This window comes from Agelaius tricolor, unplaced genomic scaffold (genome assembly GCF_023055355.1).
Source record: "Agelaius tricolor isolate 1412-34295 unplaced genomic scaffold, bAgeTri1.0.p SCAF_18, whole genome shotgun sequence".
Lineage (NCBI taxonomy): Eukaryota > Metazoa > Chordata > Aves > Passeriformes > Icteridae > Agelaius > Agelaius tricolor.
In genome coordinates, this window is record NW_027269278.1 from 1524385 (window position 1) to 1544319 (window position 19935).

General features: G+C 46.0%; 2 protein-coding genes across 5 annotated transcripts in view; one reads left to right on the forward strand and one right to left on the reverse strand.

Moving 5' to 3' along the window:
- CTNNA1 (catenin alpha 1) overlaps nt 1-19935 on the forward strand; it is a 117766-nt gene that overhangs the window by 54556 nt on the left and 43275 nt on the right. Inside the window, exons 1-3 of one of the 2 annotated variants that reach the window (XM_071442987.1) lie at nt 7639-7777; nt 14742-14822; nt 15600-15752. In XM_071442987.1, the coding sequence (XP_071299088.1) occupies nt 7772-7777; nt 14742-14822; nt 15600-15752 (240 nt within the window). In that variant the 5' untranslated portion in view covers nt 7639-7771. Of the gene's footprint in view, nt 1-7638; nt 7778-14741; nt 14823-15599; nt 15753-19935 lie in introns of those variants that run through there. The other variant, XM_071442986.1, reaches the window with a different exon arrangement.
- Nucleotides 778-7381, reverse strand: LRRTM2 (leucine rich repeat transmembrane neuronal 2). 3 transcript variants are annotated; one of them, XM_071442988.1, is made up of 2 exons: nt 6971-7381; nt 778-6635 (listed from the first exon to the last, which is right to left on the reverse strand). In XM_071442988.1, the coding sequence occupies exons 1-2, from the start codon at nt 6972-6974 to the stop codon at nt 5086-5088; spliced, it is 1554 nt and encodes a 517-aa protein (XP_071299089.1). In that variant the 5' UTR covers nt 6975-7381; the 3' UTR covers nt 778-5085. The 3 variants fall into 3 exon arrangements, with proteins under 3 accessions (XP_071299089.1, XP_071299091.1, XP_071299090.1); XM_071442990.1 differs by having other exon boundaries at nt 778-6186; nt 6971-7379; XM_071442989.1 differs by having other exon boundaries at nt 778-6207; nt 6971-7379.

The window sequence follows — 19935 nt, forward strand, 5'->3', positions numbered from 1 at the left end:
GTGCAGACTGCTTTTAACATGCCATGAAAGAGTGAGCTTTTGGCACCTCTGCTTGAAAAGGGAGGAAGAAAGAGGCAAATTCAGTTTTACAGTATGCACAATTTTAATAACAAAATGCTTCTGTACACTGCACTTGTTTTACTCCATTACTCACACCCCCTCCCACCAGAAGTTGGCTCTTGAAACATAATTTAAACACAATGCATCTAGGACTCTGTAATCTTGGGTTGCTAAGCTGGTAGAATAGTTCACTTACTAGTGTTTTCATTAGTAAAAAGAAAAAATGGGGTGGGTTTTGTTTGGCTTTTTACAAAGGAGTGGTTGGGAGATGGCAGGTGTAGCTTCTTGGTGCTTACACAGGGGTGTACAATGCTGTTTCACCCCATCAGAGGGCTGACTATACCCTTCAAGGCTTCTGGTACCTTTCCCTAGATGCCTCTCACAAGGCAGATTTTTACACAAGATGTGAAATGCTGAATTTCCAGCTGATTCTGAAATTATCTCTAAGCATCCTGCTAACGTGGTGCCTTAAAAAGCAAAGCCCAGCACCAATTTTAGCATCTGGGACATTTGCAGTGGAGGAAGGTGTGGGGAGGGAGGAGCTGCTGCCTTTGGTTTCTGTTGTTTCCTTGCTTGTTCCTTTTGGGAGGGGAGGAGAAATACTGTATCCCCCTCTGAACTTGTTTAATTTTTATGGAAAACGTCATAAGAAAGATGAAATTCAGCTCCTGGGTAAGTTTCATAGGTCTGAACAGATGGATTTTGATAGCTCACAGATCACAAAATTAAATCAACTTTATTTCCATTAAAGTAGTACAGAAATTATCTTAGACACATTAAAAATAAGCATGTAGTGCAGATTTCTGGTTTAAAGCCACGGGATGTGTCTGATTTTACAAGGTAGCAATAGGCCCCTGTCTTGTAAGGGGGTAATGGGACAGAAGCTCAGATTTGCATGTGGCTGATCACTGAAAAATTGGATCATTTCTGCTTGGGGGAGAAACAAACAAAACCAAACACCGATGAAGCAGCATTCATTATATTTCCATCTGATAGGGAACGGGAGCTCAGTGCAGAGGAGTACTTCAGCTGGAGACTGAACACTCACCCATTTCACCCTTCATCGAGTCATTTTTACTTGTGTGCATTTAAACACTGATCTAATGCAGAGAGACTAACTGGGAGCATTAATTCAGCCTGTTCCAGGAGAATGACTCAAAACCTGAACTTGTGCTGCTGGGTTTCCATTTCACTGACACAAGGGTGAGGAGCAGGGGAAGCTGCCTGGATATCAGTGAGGATGGAGGAGATCTTTGGATGGGATGAGGACCTCAAGAGCAGTACAAGAAATTCTGTTTCTAAAAGACCCAAAGACCTCTGAGGTTGTGCCTGGAGGTGTTGAAGCACCTGTAAGCAGTGTAGGATCTGTACAAGCTGAGGCTGTGCAGCAGAGATTGTGTTTGGGGAGGGCAGGTTAACAAGCTCCTGTCATCAGCCAGTGCTGGTACTGAAATACGATTAATTTAAACCAAATCATCGTGGTTCTTGTTCCATCAACAAAATAAATCAGGGACTGCTGAGTAGCACAATTATTCCAATCCCCTCCTTGCCTGGAAGAGTCACAAGCAATTGCAAATGGAAGACAGTAACTTTAAAATAAAAAATATTAACAGCCTTTGGCTGTGTCCTTGTGCAGAGCAATGGCTCTGCCTGGTGCTCGCTGTGCCTCCGCAGGGAATTCAAGTTGACTTCACTGCTGCTGTTTGACATTCTGCGAGTTTTATGATACCTGTTACCCTAAATGTAATGTTTGCTGAATTGCTTTGCTTATGCCTGGAACCTGGCAACAAATGGGTTTGGAAATAGCAGACGTAAACCACAGCATTTGGGAGACTGGCTGTGGAGTGCAGAGAGGGAACGGGAGCAGTGCTGGGCTGTGCCTGCTGGACTCCTGCTCTGCTGTCTGCAGCCAAGCACTTCAGGACTGGTGGAAACTTGGGTGCCTGGGTGGGTGTGCTTGGACAGGCATTGGAACAGTGCTTTAATGCTTGGAAAATCACCGTGAGTGACAGGGATGGAGAAGAGGGTTAAATGCAGCATTGCTGGAGGATCTGTCTTTGCTCTTCCTGGGGGGAATTAAAAACTCATAAAGATGGAGTGGGACAGAGCTGGGCTGTTGGGAAAGCACCTCCTCTGGAGGAACCTCAGCTCCTCATCAAGCAGCCACTTCTTGTTCCCATGTGGAAGACTGAGGTGGTACCCCTTGGACTGTCTGACAGCCAGGGTTTCTGGGATTGCTTCCTGCAGACACAGCTGAGGCTGTCAGAGTTCAGTGGTGACATCTGATTGGGCATGGCAGCATGGCCAGATTATTTGGTTGCCAGAGTAATTAACAAGCTCAGTGATGACTTTGTCTGTGCTGGTACCCTGCAGCTGTAGGTGGAAGTCATCCCCGAGTGCCTCCTCCCCAGGCTCCTAGAGCTGGCCTTTGCCAGCCAGTGCAGGGTGAGGGACAGTGATGTCCACTCAGTGCTCACTCACCTGCTCCTAGAGCAGCATCCTGGGCCTCGGGAGAGCTGGGAGCACTTAGTTATGGGAAGGAGCAAAGCAAATCTTCCTACGGTAGCTAAATACCCCTGGGGACCAATATGGGTTTGTATTTCTTAGCTTAGCTCTGGCCTTCTGCCTCACATGGGCTTTAACCATCCCGAATATCTTCTCTTTGTCCACCTACCTCACAGGATGTTTTATAGTCAGTTAAAAGCAGTAATTAATTTCCCAGAACAGGTGTAAATGGACTCATCTTAGTATTAACAGTAACAAGAGTTCAAAGGTATCTCTATGGAAATCCATTAGGCTTCACTGGATCATCTCTTCCATTAAAGTACAGAGTCAAGGGAAGTAAACAAAATATTGGTTTTATATTAAGGGCACTGTATGTAAAAGTAAAATGATGCAAATTAATATCTTCAAAACCAGCAATTGAAAAACCTTTATGTAAAATCTTATGAGAAGTTACTTATCTTGCTATAATTGCCTTGAACAAATTCATCTCACAAGAAAACATCAAACTGTTGTATAATTGCACCCTAAATACCTCACTAAGTGGCAATACAGAGAGAAAAGCAGAGTGAAATAGCAAACGGATTTTTGTGCAGTGGTTTTTCTGTTTAAAAAGTTTGCAGGATAGTTTAGTACATCACAATTAGCGTACTGTAATTATGGATTGGGTCAAAGTATGGCAACACTGTGAGGAATTTCGTTTCTTCATCAGGGTGTGCTGGTAATTGTTTAACACTGCAGCATTGGACACAACACATTTTTTAGTTATACATACATGTATATATATATAAAATAATTCTCCATCCCTCTGAATCTTTTAGCTTTGGTTAGAATGTTTACAATATTTGAGCAGTTGACTTAAAAATAATGTAATCCTTTGCAGACCCCCCACCCTCCCACCCTTGTGGCATCTGAGTACCACCATCACTGCATAGATCTGCAAATATTTACATATAATTCCATAATAGAGTATAAATAGTAATATGGTACTTCTGGCTAAAGAAACCAAATTACCCTTAGAATGAGGTGTATGTGTATATATATTTATATATGATTTTTTAAAAAGTCATACTAGTTTAGATTCTGTCCCATATCGAGTAAGAAACAAAACATTTTTCAGTGAACTATTCTATAAACTAATCATATTCTCCTAACTTATCAGAAGGGGTCTTTTTTTATCTTGAATTTTGGAAGAGGAGGACAAGTGAGAGCTTATATTACAGGGGCTAATTCTGTCTCCAGAGAAACCAGTGGAGTTAGTGCATGAAAATAGCTTTCCAGCCAGAGGAAGCCTCAGCTGGGGGGGCAGCAGGGGGACAAAGAGAGGCTTCTTCCTTCCTTCCTTTCTTCCTTCCCTCTTCTCCTTAACCTTGCTGTTGATATTTGCTTTTAATTAAGAGAACCTTGCATTAAGGGTATTTACACATGAAAAGGTGCTGAAATGCTGTTTGTTCATCATCATTAAGTAATTAGCCTGAATTCATGAAAAGCATCATCAAGTGAAACCAGGGAGCCGGGGACTGAATGTACTTAATATTTCCAATCGATGCCAGCATGCTGAGCCTCTCTAAAGAAGCTGCAGTGCCAATCTGGGGACACACGGAGGGCTGTCCTGCTCCTGGAGGGATGTGTGCCCATCCTGCTTGAGGCTGTGTGTGTGTGTGTGTGCCTACCCTGCTCCTGCGTGTGTGCGTCCATCCTGCCTGGGGCTGAGTGCTCATCTCTGTGTGCCCATCCTGCCTGGAGCTCTGTGTGTGCCTGTCCTGCCCATCCTGCTTGTGTGTGTGCCCGTGTGTGTGCCCATCCTGCCCAGGGCTGTGTGCCCATGTGTGTGTGCCTGTGTGAACTGCTCCTTTCTGTGCCTGCTGTCCCTTTCAGCAAGCTGAGCCGTGAGCATGCACAGAGCAAAACTATTTCAGATAAATTCACCCCAGTGCACTGAAATTCCTACCTGGACCTTTGTTGCTCTTTATTTTTTTTTCCTTTTGTTTTCCCTCCCTTCCCTTACTGGAGTGAAATGCTCAGAGGAGGAAAATCTTCCTCCTGGGCTGCCTTTAAAGTGCCCAGAACCAGCTGCAGTGTTTGGGATCCTCCAGCTGCAGTGGAACAAACAGAGCGCACGTCCCCCACAGATCCCTGCACAGATATCCAGTCTCCTTCCCCTAAGACTGTTTGCGGTAGAAAAAGTAGAATATGGAGACTCGGGTATAAATGTTTACACACAGTCATATAATTACATAACATGAAACATTTCACATAGTTTGAGGTGAGCATCTCTTTAGACTTTTAAACATTAGGAGTGCAAGTTGAATGTAATCATTGCTTCTTTAACACTGAAAATATTATGGATTTATTTTTTAAAAAACTTAAAAATACTGCACCACTCCATAAACAATGTTTCCATTAAGTAGCTTGGAAAATTAGGTTTTATGTCAACATTTGTAAAAATTAGAATCTGATGTAGGTCCCTACAATTTTAAAGTAGGTTACTTATCTGATTTACTTTGTGATGGGCTGTAGGTATTATACTTCACATTCTTTATAGGGCAGCTGCTGGCACTTGCACTGTCCGTAGCCATTGATGATGATGAAGGGTCCTTCGTGGGTGGGTTCGTACTCGTTATAGGGTCCTTGGTCTGACATATTGGCCATATGCAGCCGTGTTTGGGATCGGAGCTGCCTGTGGTTTTGAATCATTGAGCACTGCCTAATTCTTCTTAGTGTGGGAGGGCAGCACTTCCTGGAGATGAACACTATAAAAATGATAAAAAAGAAAGAAAACAATAAAGCCATTGTTCCTGTAATTACCCTCTGAGTGAAGATGGCATTGTTTGGCTCAGGGAACTGTTCTTCGGTGGTAACGACCATGCCTGCTGTAGTTGGAATCTCTTTGTCTCCCACATGGAAATGAGAAGAGCTTATTCTTTTCGTGTACTCGGTAGTTGGAGCTGTGTACGATGTCGTAGCCACAGGGGTAACCACAGTTGATAAATTCCAGCAAAGCTGAAAGCCATACACTGCATCCAGAATATCCTCTCCCTGGGTGTGGTCGGGGCTGTGGCAGAGGATGGCGTGCTCCCACCGACCTTGGAAGCCACTCAACCATGTGGCCAAGGCGCAGATCTTTGGGCTGCATTCCCACAGATTGCCGGAGAGGCCCACGGTGGTGAGGGATGTCAGTGAGCTCAGGATCTTGGAATCCAGAGTGGTGAGCTTGTTGTTATCCATGAGGAGGGTTTTAAGGTTAGGCATAGTTTCAAAGACGGTGAGGTCGATGGCTTTGATTTCGTTTCCAGTCAAATCGAGCTTTGCTAAGGTGCCCCAGGTCCACTCCATCCCACATGTCAAGTTGCTAATTTTGTTCCACTGCAAGAAGAGCGTGTGCAGGCTGCTCAGCCGGAGGAAGTGAGCAAAATTAATCTTTGTCAGCTGGTTGTGCTCTAGGTGAAGCTCCCTCAGCTTGATTAATCCCGCAAATCCATTGCGAGCCAAACTTCGCAAGCGATTTGTGCTCAAATCCAGGAATTCCAGGCTACGACAGTCCCAGAACAGGCGGACCGGGATGGTCCGCAGGGAGTTGGATCGCAAGTGCAAGGTCTGTAGCTTGCGAAGGCCGTAGAAGAGCTCGGGGTGCAGAGAGGATAACTGATTAAAAGAGAGGTCCAAATTCTGCAGGTTAAGCAGCTGGCTAAAAGTTGTGTTTGGCAAATGAAAGATTTTGTTGGAACTTAAGACTAATTCCTTAAGTTTATACAGTCCTTGAAAAGAATCTTCTCTGACTGTTGCAATTTGATTATGATCTAAGTGAAGCCAAGTAAGTTGACTGAAGCTTGCAAATTGATCCCTTTCAAGTTCAGAAATATAATTGTGCCTCAGTGACAAACCTAGCGAGCCCTTTTCAGTGGTGTTTGGCACTGAGTGAAACCCCTGAGAGTCACAGTAAAAGAGCAGCTTCTCACAGCGACATTTTGGTGGACAAGCCATGCCCAAGGCAGGCAGCATTTTTAAAACCATACTCATTGCATATAGTGCTGCCAGCATACGAGCCCCTAATGGCCACTTGAAATGTAAGCCTGCAGAATATAATTTAGGAAAACAACAAGATAGGATAGCCTTATCAGTACACTTGGAATATCACGGTTGAAGATTTCACTGCAGATAACATTGCCATGCATTTCCAACAAGCTAATTCTAAATGCAAGAAACAACTTACTACAACAAACCGAATACTTGGACATTACACTTAGGAGGAGGCTTTATCTCGATTACGGAGGAATACAGTGGCGCTATCGGAAAACATTTTTTTCATAAGGTTCAGTGCAGAGCAATCAGCTTTAGCATCTTAACTGCTCCTTTAAAGCAGAGCTGTCATTCATTATACAAGGAACAGAGAAACGCAGGAACTTACCCATTCTTTTGAGTACATTGGAGGGTGCATTCAGTCGTAGTTTGAGACTCAACGCCGTGAGTCTGTGAAAGGCTCTAATGTAAGACAGCCTTGAATAATTGACTGGGTTTAGTGTCCTTTGATATTAGTGCAAAATCCACGATGCTCTCTTGGAATATTCCTTTTGAAATTGCTGCCTTGATCTCCTCTGACAGGTCTGCAATTTATAAATGTTAATACAAGTTTTTGTCCTCCGTGGCTGCTCAGCTGGTTAATTGAAACTCACGTTTTCCTTTTCCGCAGCTGTGGCTTCCTTTAGTCCTAACTTGTTGATGGCAGATGGGTGGCTTATTGCTGAGAGAAGCTCCTGTAGTAGCATGAGTGCATTTACTGAAAAGCTTTTCAGGGAAGCGGTACAAGAATGGATTTGCTTATGCGCTGCGACCACACAGGGCTCTATATAGGCTGACGTCACCTGGTGACGTTCCTTTTGTTTGGGTTTTCCAGAAGCTTTGCTGTTTTAAAGCATTGTGCTGCATGCTGTGATCATGTTAAAGACCACTGATAGAGGGGGAAAAATCCAGCGGCGGGAGTCCTTCGTCCCCAGGACAGAAGGAGCGGGAGGGACTCGCAGCACCCTGCTCCCCCCACATCTGCGCCGGCTCTGCTCAGCTGGGGTTAAAAGCAGTGCAGAGCCGTGGATGGAAGTGCCTGAGTGCTGCCTGCTCCCACTTTTCTGCTAAATCTCCCTGCATGAAAGGAACTTTTAGATGCAAAATGCGCAGAGTTTGAATAAGAGGATGCTGGTCAGCACCGGCTTTCATGGAGGTGAGAGGGATTGGGCAGCTCAGAGCTCTGTGTGACAGCTATGTGCGACTGTGGTCCCTGCAGAAGTGCAGAGAGCAGTGCTGGAGCTGGAGCAGGAGTGTCAGGAAGTACAGCCCCGGAGCAGGGCACAGGGGCAAGTGCTTCAAGCCAGGAGAAATTTCTGGAAAAAGCAAAGCTTGCCTTAGGGCACAGGAAAAATTTAATTGGAATCCAGCTTGACAGTGTGCGGTTATGAAACTAGAAAATCTGTTTTCTCCTCCCAAACGGTGGCTTTTATACTTGCTTTTTCCTGGGCACTGGAGTGCAGGGCGGAAATGGTGAGATTGGCGTTTCCAGTCGGGGCTCAGAGCGGTGCGAGGGCTTCCTTGTGGTCACCCACAATGTCCTGCTGCTGTGTGTCCCCTCAGTGAGGGGAGACACACCTCCAGGAGCCCCTGGCTGCAGGGTGGGTCTGTAACAGTTATCCTGTGAGTTTAGGGCTGCAGAGCTGTGCCCTGCAGAGCTGTGTGTGCTCTTCAGCCCTGCCGGGCTCTGGCTGGAGCGTGCACACTCAGCCAGGAGGAGGACAGTGGGCTCTCTTAGTGCTGTTTGCTTGCTTTAATGGTTCATTGCTCTTCATTATTCAGAGCAGCCTCTCCTCTGGGGCAGCTGGTACTGAAAGGTAAATTACCAGGTTAGATTGACATTTTTATATGATTTTAGGATGCATGTGCAGGTAAAGCCTTAGGAGCCACTGCTCTGGTCATAGCTCAATGTAGGTGCAGGGGGCTGCTGGTTTGCTGCTCCAGGCAACTTGGATAAGCTTTTTTTTAAATTTTCTCCTTGAGATATAAAGCAACAATGGAGAGGAGACACTTGAAAATGTTTGCTGTATAGCAGCAAGGTATCACCTCTCACCTCCAAGATCTGTAATGAGCTAACAAATTTCCCGTGATGATGGAGGAAGATGAATTGTGTCAAAAGGGTTTAAAATAAAATGGCTGTTTACCTTTGTCATTAAGTGTTGGTTCCTTGCTTTGGTTCCTTGGAGGTCATTACTTAAAGCAAAACCTGGTATTCTCTGTCTGCTTCTCCCTTGGCTGTCCTGTGGTGGAATGGTGACACTGCCTCTGGTGCTTCCTTTCTGGGATGGGCAGACTCAAGGGGAGCACTGAGTGGAAAGTAAAGGGATGGAGAACATGAACGCACAAGAATAAAATCTCAAAAAAACTCAAAGAAAGCTAAAGCAAAACAAATAAAGCTTACCATGAGCCCATCAGGAAAGTAACATTCTTTAATCATTAAGCAAATTAGGAAATGTTAGATAAATTTCTTAAATTGCTCTGCCATAGTAAATGTTTTCACATTTGCTCCAGTGTGAAAGAAATCCATGCAAAGAAATTACATAAACTTATTTAAAGAGATTCTTCTTGTTTAATGTTGAGGGTACAAAAAGCTCAAGCCCAGCTCCAGCTATCCAACAGAACCTCGGCTCTGCAGCACCTGCAGAGGCTTCTTGGAGCAGCTCTGTGCAACACTCTGATCCAAGGTGTTGGTTTTAATTCTAATAACATTTCAATATGTTACCATAACGTTTAACAGCAGCATTCCAAAGGGTATAATTTGAGGTCAACTGTCAGCTCTTTCCCTCTTACCAGGAGACTGAAATTAGGTATCGTTGGAAACATTTTGCTTTTTTGCACGAATATCTGCTGGTAGGTTCCTCCCACGTTAAGATTGTGTAATTTGGCATAGAGTTAAGAGTTAATGTTCGAACACGGTGAGTTGCTCCTTTTCTGAAGCTCTCCATTCTTTGGCCCTTAACCAAACAAGGGCTATTTAGCACCTTGCCAGCGAGTTTCCTGTTTAGGAAACTGTTAACGCGAACTTTATGGGTGCTTTTCTTAGCAAAACATGTTTTTATGTGCACTTGCTGTGAATTAACAGTTATTACCTCAAGTGTGCATCTCAGTCTCTGAAGTCAGGAAGCTGCAGTAACATTTATATTGTTCCTTGGGAGCTGCCTGGGGTGTCAGGGTGCAACAGACTGGGGAATAAACCCCCAGAAAACTCAGGCAAATGCATTCTTCTGAGCCTGAATAGTCATTGCCCAGCATGAAAAACCATGTCCGATGCTACCTGGGCACTTCTGCCACAGCAGGAACTTGATGGCAGCCTGAACCCTCATATGCAGTGTGGACAGAGAAATTGGCAGGAATAAGCTTGCTAGGACCAAGGGTTTTAAAGGCTTCTCACCTACCCCGCTCTTGGAGCAGCAACACAACTGGTTTTCCTGCTAAACCCATGTGCTGGGAAAGTAGAATTGCACCCTGAGGCGAGCATTGTCATTTAGTTAGGCTGACATCTTGTGGAAGCCTTCCTAGTGTATTAAGAGCAACATACAAGCTAATTTTACTGGATGGAGATGTGGGGGCTGCATGACTTTGCTGTGCTGGGGGCCTGGAGGATGCAAGCCCTGGAGCTGCAGGTGAGACTGTAGCAGGTGGGACAGGCAGCCCGTGTGTGGCACTGCCAGCAGCCCGTGTGTGGCACTGCCAGCTCACCCTTCTGCCTGCAGGAGTGGCCGTGGCAATTGTTGCTGGGCGTTAGCACCTTGGGGACCATAGGAGGATTTGCTGCCTTTTGGCCAGAAGGTTGTGTTTGTGCTGTGTCACAGGGCTGTGAGGCAGGAGGTGAGCAGGGACGTGTGGCTGGAGTGTCACCATGTGCGCTCTGTCACTTGGATTCGCTGCTGTGGAAGCACTGAGCCTTAGGAGGGGACACACGGGACTAAGGCATGTTGGAGGTGACCCAGCAGCAGAGATGTGCCCAGGGCTTCAGGCCAGCTGCAGAGTCCTTTGGGGCAGGGCAGTGGGAGAGATAGGCACTGAAGGTTGGGTGTCCTTGTCTTCATGGGAGCAAAGGATGCGTGGTGGCATAGCATGGTGGCTGTCACCTCCCTGTCCGGCAGCTCTCTGCACCTGGCACTGGTTGTAATTCCTCCTTGTACCAGGGTGAGTGCACCCTTCCCTCTCTGTGGTGCAGCCTGGCTGTGGGGAGGGATGTCCGGGTGGCAGTGCTGTGGCATGGCCAGCTGGGCAGGGGGACATTGCAGGCAGTTTTATTGTCACTCAGGTTCTTGCTGAAGCCCGGACAATGCCATGCAGCCCATTTGCTGTGCTGAGCTGTGGCTGGCTGTGGGAGACTCCTTCCTGCAGCAAATCAGGGCACAGTCCTGCTTCCTGCACTTGGATGTGAAAACACTGCTGGAATTGGTGTGGGTCACACCTCAGTGCTCACACTGCCTGGCCCTGGATCAGCCCTGCTCTAGCTGGAATTGGTTGGCAGCCCTGCTGTCACAGTGATGGAGCACTGTGCATGGTTATCCTCTAGACACAGAATGAGGCTGGGTGGCAGGGCAAAAGCAAGCATGGGACAAAATGCACCTGAGCACTGATGTCCAGTGTCCCCTGGCAGCAGAGCTCAGAGGTGGCACAGTGACACACGGTGACACACAGTGACACACTGCCTGCTCACAGGAAGGTATGCCAAGCACTCACTTGTGACTTACTCAGCACCCATTAAGCAGGATGCTGCCTGTTGTAGTGACAGCCCAGGAGTCAATTCCCAGACACTTGAAGCAGAAACCTCTGCCAACCATCCTTTTTGGTGGTTGTGTGGGGGGTGGAGGTGGCACAGTGGTGGCTCTCAGCAGTGGTGTATCTGGCTTACATCTGGGTGCTGAGTTGGGGAGGGGACATGGTGGGCTCTGCAGGGAAGGTGTGAGGTGGTGCTGAGCAGGAGGTACTGTCTCCCTCAATACCTCTGTGGGCTCAGCTTAACCCAAACTGATGATGAACCTTTAAGATTAACAACAGATGTTTGTGATATTTAGCTACAAAAACATATCTTTGAGTAGCTGGTTACAGGACATGCTCTGTTGATCCTGGTGGAATGCACCGCCACCACCATGCTCCTGTACCTCTATAGATCAGTTGGGATTAGATTTTAACCTCCATAGCTATAGGAAAAGCTTGGGTCTGTCTTTTGCTTGTCTGAATTCAGACAAGCAAAAGACACCTACAGCAGGAAGGCTTTGTGACAGAAACGATGATTCTGCTCCTCTCCCTGTGTACAAATCCCCCTTCTTTGCTTTGAGCATTAAAAGAGTCCCCTCTGGGGATGGTGGTGTGAGCTGGGACTGCAGGGATGTGACAGGAAATGTTTGTGGAGCTCTGCAAGGGGAGCAGCAATGGTGGGGGAAGAGCAGAGATGGAGGGAGTAGGGGTAACGAGCAATTTTTAACATCAATTCTATCCTCTTTGATAAAGATCTGATTTAATTTAAAGTAAATTTGCACCGTGGCTAAATTTATTATCCATGATACTGGTCAGAGTTGGGATATCATACTGCAGAATGATTGACATGGTCATCATGACCCTATTAAATCTACTGAATCTATTAGCTGCTCGCTGGCTGCAGCGTTCGTGATTCCCTCAGCAGAGTTTTGTGCTGAATATCTAAAAATCCTATCAGAAATCTGAATATTTGGGCTTCACTCTTGTGAGTCCTCCTAATCCCATGGATAGCAGGAGCTGCTCACTGGGCTGCCTTGTCCTGCTGGGTCATTAGCTGGCCCTCAGTGAAGGCTCACACTAGACATGAGGACCAGTTTTTAATGGTCAGACTAATTGGTTAGTGGAACAAATTACCCAGAAGAGCTAAACTGGCACTTGGAGCCATTAAAACACGATTTATTAATTGAGAGAGGGAGCCCAGCTCAAACAGGACTTTTGAACTGTAGGGTGGAACCAATGGGTAAAATTCCCAACTTGTGTGGCAGCCTGCACAGAGTGACAGTGCTGTGGTCAGGGCTGATCCTCAGCATGTTTCTGTGCCCATGAGGGTTTGTGCTGCCATGGGCTGTGCAAGTCTTCATGTGTTCTACCAGGTCCTAATGGGGTTTGTTTGGCTCCACAGTGTTTATTATGCCGGGGGAAAAAATGGTCAGGAAACTTCAGCTGGCAAAACTCGGCATTGTTGTCTCCAGGACCTTGGTTGGAATTGGCTGTGATGGTTTAGGATGTCAGTGACAGCAGGGTGTGTGTATCCACTGAGGTATCCTGGGTCTGTCCTGCTCTGCCCCAACTCAGCCCTAACAAAGGATCCCAATTAGTGACTCCATGTGCTAAATCACCAGAGCTAAATTAGCAGGGTGCTTTATCCTGCAGCCTTCTGAAGTAAATTCTGGTCATGCTCTTGACAAGCTTCTGTACTAAAACTTAAGCATACCAGCAAGGTAGAAATAAACTGGAGCTGCCTTCCTAAAGGGGGGTTGGATTCTACAGCTCTTTCTGTGCTAGGACGTGGTGTAGTTTCATAGGAACAGATCAGCAGTGAGAAATCAGTGCTGCTCAAGCTTTAATGTGCTTTGTTGGGGTGTTTTGCATAGTGGTCCATTAGTGGAGGCCATCTCTTGGTTTTCCTCTCATCCAAAAGGCATCTGGTGCTGTGCACCGAGGCTGTGAGCTGTGAAGCCAGGGACAGCAAAGTGGAATTGATGGGTGGTATCGCCTCAAATCCCTGCTCCCGCTTCTTGTTAAAATGGTAATGTGGGAGCACCCGGGGAGAAGTAAAATGGTACTTCTTGGAACAGCTGAATGTTTGGCTTTCTGCATAATAGATGAGCATATATCTTAGATCCAAACATATTCCTGGGAAAAAAACCCAGTATGTGGGGAGGGTGCTGTGGGTTCAGTAAAATGTTCACGTGGCTGTGGCTAAACAGGGGTGAAGCAGCTGCCACTGCGGGTTGGTGTCTTGGAGCAGCTTGTGGCTGGGGCAGTGCCTGGTGGCAGCTTCTGGGGTCACTGTCCCCCTTGTCCCCCACAGGTGCCAGCCCTGCCTGCTGCCACCAGCACGCCAGGGGCAGAGCCATTGCTCAGGGAGTCTTGTCTGTCATATCCCCTGAGCAGGGCAGCAGCAGAGTGTTGGGTAAATCAGTGCATTAATCTTCACTTTATTTAGAGCCTTCAGCTTTGATTTTTGAATGTAGAGCAAAGAGGGGGCCAGTGCTGGGGCTGCTGCAGGTTTGGCAGTGTCACAACTCCTGGGTTTAGCTCTAGTCACTTTTCAGTTACCTTTTGTGATGAGAATCAAATAACTTGATCGTGGCGGTGACAAATCTTCAATAATTCATTACACTATAATGACATTACAACATCCTAACTCCCTCCCCCCCATTTTTTATTTCTGCTGTAAAGTGGACTTGATGTTTTAGATTCAAGGCTGTTCATCCAGATATTTCACACCAGCCTGTCACCTGGAGAATTGATACCTGGCATACACTCACTGCAGCACTGCTAAATGGTTTTTCTTCTCAACTGGATAATTATATTGATTGTGGCTTAGGACTTCAGAAATTGGATTGTGGTTGAATAAAGTGTGTTTTGAAACCCTAATATAAGCTATATTAAAGACAAAAATCTCCTAGCAAAACCAGATCACCGCCACTGTCTTATCTGACTCCTAATTTGTTAGAAATGAGGATATTTTTGACCCAATGTCTGATGGAAAAGGGAAGCTGCCTCTGCTGCTTGGCCCTTTGGCCTCTCTAACAACAGGGCTCAGGCAAAACGTGCAGGATCAAACCTTGGCAGCTCCCCATGGGTGGGCCTGGAGACTCACTTGAAATTTCACTCACTTTGAATTTCTTACCCAAAAAATGGTTTATAAGGATTTGACTTTTGATTCTGGGCTTTTGACTGCCTGCTCAGAAGCAGTGTTGTGTGATCCCTGGGGTGGGGCGTGCCGGGAGCAGTGCCTGCCTTATTGGGGAGGTGGAGACTCTACTGCCCGTGTGCAGAATCACTCCACAAACCTCAAAAATATGAACAGAGGCCTACCATATACTTGAAATGAATAACAACTGGTTTAACCTTGAGACCCTGGATACCTGTTTACCTCTTTGTCTGCTGTTTTCCAGGCTGGCCGCAAGGAAAGAAGTGATGCCCTGAACTCTGCCATTGATAAAATGACCAAGAAGACCAGAGACCTGCGCAGGCAGGTGAGGAATGGTCAGAGGTGGCTGAGACACAGGAGTGCAGTGCTGCCTGCTGGGGATTTGTTCCTAGTGGCAGTGGGTTTGCTGGCCTGTCTTCAGTGAATTAAAGGCCAGAAGCTTCCAGTGGGAAGCATGGGGTGGGAATGTAATTCCCTGTTAATTCCCTGTTAACTGTGTGATACAGATGTTGGAGTCTTAATTATCCTCATGTCAAGAGAGATTAAAAACCCAACCAAAGCCCCCCAGAAACAACTTTTACTTGATGGACTTTGAAGATAATCAGTAATATTTTATAGTCCTGGTGGTGTTCATCTCAACCTATTTTATTTGAGAACTGTATTTATGTAGCATCAGCTTTTTGTCTGTTTGGCTTTAAAGCAATATATTCCCATTTTTGAGTAAGTGAGAATATGGATCAGGTTTGTTGAAAAATGTTTTTATTCTAGCAGAAAAATAAAAAAGTTAAATCAGTGTGTTGTTTAATCAGCTGAGGGAAAGCAGCAAATTTACTCAGACAAAACCAATATGAGCTGCTAAATCAATATTTGTGGCCAAACTGGTGACTTGCACTTCTATAACTAATCCATTTTTTAAGGAGATTTCATTTAAATTGAAGCAAAAAGTGTGTAGACAAGACTTAGTGCAGGGAAAAGCCTTGGCCACACAAAGGAAAAAGGATCAATGACAAAAGTAGTTTAAGCTGTACGTATTAATACAGTAAGAGGGAAACAGCAGTGGAACACTACTGAAGAATAACTCACTCTTTTATTTTTATTTTAGCTCCGCAAAGCTGTTATGGACCATGTTTCAGACTCTTTTCTGGAAACAAATGTTCCTCTTTTAGTATTGATTGAAGCTGCCAAGAATGGGAATGAAAAAGAAGTTAAAGAATATGCCCAGGTTTTCCGTGAACATGCCAACAAATTGATTGAGGTACGATGGTACAAATTAAAATTTAATTGTTGCTAGTTAAATTAAGGCAAGACTAGGCAAAACAGGTTTTTCAATTCTGCTGAAGCACAAAGCAAATTCTGTAATAAATTTCCTTTTAAAATTTTATTTGAATGAATTTAAACACAATTTAATATTTAAATAATTGAAAATGTAAGCTTATCAAAAGGAGCTGTTAAATAACCCATGTAGTTGTGGGTATTACAATGTGAGTGCATGATAAAGGTTTTGTTACTTGGAGGTGGTCAGTTGGAGTAAGGGAGACCAGGGCATGATTGTCCTGCTGGACAGTTTGACCCATTGCTTTGAAGCCTGGAGGGTTTTTTTTCCAGTAAAATCCCACTGAATATAAACAGGCCTTTTGTGTGAAGGCTTTCAGAATGAAGAGCTGCCTGTGTTTGTGAAAAGAGCAAACAGATCACTTGGAGTGACAGCACAACTGATCCTGCCACCCCTCTGTAAGGAAAACCTAAAGGCTCTCCAGCTGGTGGAACTGCAGAGCAGAGCTCTGAGTGGGGAGAAAACCAGATTAAATGGGATCAACGTGTCTTAACTGGAATCCCAGGATTACTGAAGTTGGAAAATCCCTGCCAGCCCATGGAGTCCAAGCTGATCCCCACCTTGTCCCCAGCCCAGAGCACTCGGTGCCACCTCCAGCCCTTCCTGGGCACCTCCAGGGATGGGGACTCCAAACCCCCCTGGGCAGCCCCTCCCAATCCCTGAGCCCCCTTTCCATGGGGAAATTCCTCCTGGTGCCCACCCTGAGCCTGCCCTGGCCCAGCCTGAGGCCGTTCCCTGTTTTCCTCTCACTCATTACCTGGGAGAAGAGCGAAGCCCTCACCTGGCTGCTCCTCCTGTCAGGGAGTTGCTCTCAGGGTCGTTCACGCCCTGCTGAGGGAAGCAATTTCCACAGGTGGTGCGTGCAGAGAGCAGCAGCAGAGCCTGCCCCTGTTCATGGATCCACCTCGGGACTCTGGGCCCCCTCACCACCATCGCGTGAGAGTTCTGTGCCAGCTGATGCTGAATGGCATGGAACAAACAGCTATAGGTGTTGTTGGGGAAACATGCCACTAGGAATAAGTGTCAAAAACTCCTCCTGTGCTCTTCCGTGCTTTGAGGCTCTGGCTGGTTGTGCTGAACCTCAGCAGCTCCCCGGGAACAGTCCTAGGCTGCTTTGTGTGGTTCTGCTCTCTCAGTGTCTCTGTTTGATAGTGGAGTCCATGTGTCTCCAGGGCTTGTGGGGAATATTCACACAGCTGGGCACATTTAAATTGCTCAAGAATGAGACTGATCAGACATCAGTAAAAGTAGCTTCTGACTTGCATATGGTATGTTCTGAGAGCACTTTACAGCTGGCCCATAGTCCAGGGTGCATGAAGTTTGTCCAGCTCTTTGGAGCTGCTGTCTAAGCAATGACAATATTTTAATTCCTTGAAGGCATCCATTTTTTTCTTTTGGCTTGTCATGTTTCAGCATCAATGCTGTCCTCCTAGAGCTGCAAAGTTATTCTAATCTAAATTTTAAGTAAATTTTCCATATGCAAAGCAGCATGTGGAAGGAAGGCAGGGCTGCTGTGCCCTGCCTTGGCAGCAGGATACAGCCTTGGGAACACTTTGAAGTAGGTTTGCTCTAAAGCCTCTCTTCTTCATGTTGCAAGCCTGATTTATCTAGAAAATTATTTTTAGGGCTTGTTTACAGTAGAAGTTGAATCATGTAACAATAGCAGTGCCTCTTCTGCCAGAGTTCTGCTACCTCCTCAGCGGATGTGTGGAATTTATTGGCATAATTAAAAGGAATAATTGTGCTGCTCTGTCCCTGAGCTTCTCCCCAGCCCTTGCCAGGTGAGCCCTTTCTCCCTGTCCCCTCAGAAGCTGTGTCCCACTGGAGCAGCCACAGTTCCATCGTCACTGGCACTGGCCCTACCTGGTGTGCAAATGCCAGGCTGCAGAGGAGTTTTCCAGAGCCTCTGTACAGCCAGACTCTCTTGTCTTCCAAGGACTATTCCCCTGAAAGTCGACATTCAGCAATATTTTTGACTGACATCAAAAGCTTCTGCTAAAATGATATGCTGCTGCAACGGCTTTTTGAAGGCTTGGTTATTGCTTTTGCTATCTGAAATGTAACTGTAGTTGTAGTGTAGCATGATGTAGATGGTTTATAAACCTCTTCCCTGAATGGAGATGGATTAATATATACACTTAGCTTGGACAGAAGGGAATAGTGCTCCTGCAGACCCTTCGTCCTGAGGGGCAGGAGAGCCCCTGGTGTCATATGAGATGTCAGATTCCCTGTGCAGGAGGATGGCTTGGGGTGGGTTGCATTTGAAATGTCTTGTGCCTCTGCCAGAATGGAGAAGGATGTTTGCCAGTTCCCTCATGATTCTGCTCTTGGGCAGGAAACTCAGGAGAAACAACAAAAGATTGTGTAAGAACAGAGCTGAAGGTGTTTTGCCTGGTGAGATGGGCAGTGATTGCTTCCACTGCTTTCAGGGTTGATGAGTGTACAGGGGGTTTATCAGAACTGCCCTCACATGTGCTGCTGGGTGACTCAAGACACCAAATGTGCCCAACAGCAGCAGCACTGGGTGGAGCTGTGCTGTATCATGCCCTGACAGGCTCCTGAGGTTTGGATGTAGAGGGGAGCATTGCCCTTCTTCCCTTCCTTCCCTTCGGTGCTGAGTGGGGACAAGAAATGTGCAGGAGATCCTGCTCTGTCCTGGGGAGCTCAGCACATCCCCACTGCATTGCTGCGAGGGTTTGCACCTTGGGTTATTGCCCCTGTGTCTGTGAGCTGGAGGAGTCAGTGAACCAGCCCCTGGGAGATATATAATGAGATAGATTTACTTTATTTCATTTTTCACACTAAACTGCTGCAGGTGTTGGCCAGACAGGAGTGGCAGTGCTGGTTCTGCCCTGGCTGAGCACAGGGAGTTCTTGCTCCTGCAGTGCAGAGCTGTTTATGGGCCCTCCAAGTACCCATAAAGAGATGCAAGCACATGATTTGGGTAATTTTGTTTTGAAATGTTCCTTTCTTGGCAGCACAGCACTATCTGCTTTTGTGGTTCCTAACGCCCAGGCAGCCAAATTTGACCAAAAGGTGCAATAACCACAAAAAGCTGATTTGCCTGCTGGGTCTGTGTCTTGTAGAGAACCCATACCAAGAGCATCCCAAAGGGCTCCCATCTAATTTGTTTCCCACATAGTAAAATCCTAACCCTTTTATCCTGCCTTTTGAAAACTGAGGAACAGTAAGAGTAGAATGAGCCTTGTCTCAGTTGAATAATACGTTTCAAAGATAGCTTTCAAAATTGCTCTGTGCTAACAGACCATTAACTCTGGCTGGATTTGGTTAAAGGAGTTTAATTCAGGAATTGAGAAGCCAATTTCAATGTAACACACAAGAATAACAGAAAGGACAGCATTTGTGGAACCAGCCTAACAAAAAGTTAAATTCACTTGTAAACTATGGAAGTCTTCCCAATCTGCAGACTGTGAACTGCTAACTCCATTCCAGTGTTTTTTCCCACTGGGTGAGGCAGCCTTGGCTCTCCAACCTGACTTTGCTCTTGAGGAAGGACAGCTTGGCCCTGGCATCCTTGGAGTGCCTGTTCCTGCCCAGGGGGCCGGGGCTGTCCTGCAGTGGTGCCCATGGGCAGTGATGTCACCGAGCTCCACGCTGGCTCTTTGTCCCTGCCAGGCTCTGAGCAGTGTTTGTGCTGAGCTGCCTTTGTGCTGCTCCCCAGGGATGCTTGGGCTGCTCCTGCAGAGGGAGAAAGCCAGACATGTTAAACAGAAACCTTTGCTACGCTGTTGAATGCTTTAGAAAAGTAAAAATTAGCTTGTCAATTTGTCCCTGGTTACAATGTGACACAGTGTAACTCTGTGTAGTTTTAATGGAAAAGTTTTTCAGACATTAAGAGATTAGGAAATAAAAGGTAAATAAGGAGAGCGTCCAGGTTAAAATCCTCCAGTTTGCTTGCTTAAGAATATTTTTGAGAATATATTTGTAATTCCTTAAAAAGAACAAATGATCTCTTCTTCCTCTGGAACCCACTACCCCTGTGTCAAACGTTTTTCTCAACATACATTTTATTTTTAAGTTTTTTTCTTACCAAGATAAATATTGGTAAGACCAAGGAGGCAAAAGCTCTCAATGGTGTTTCATA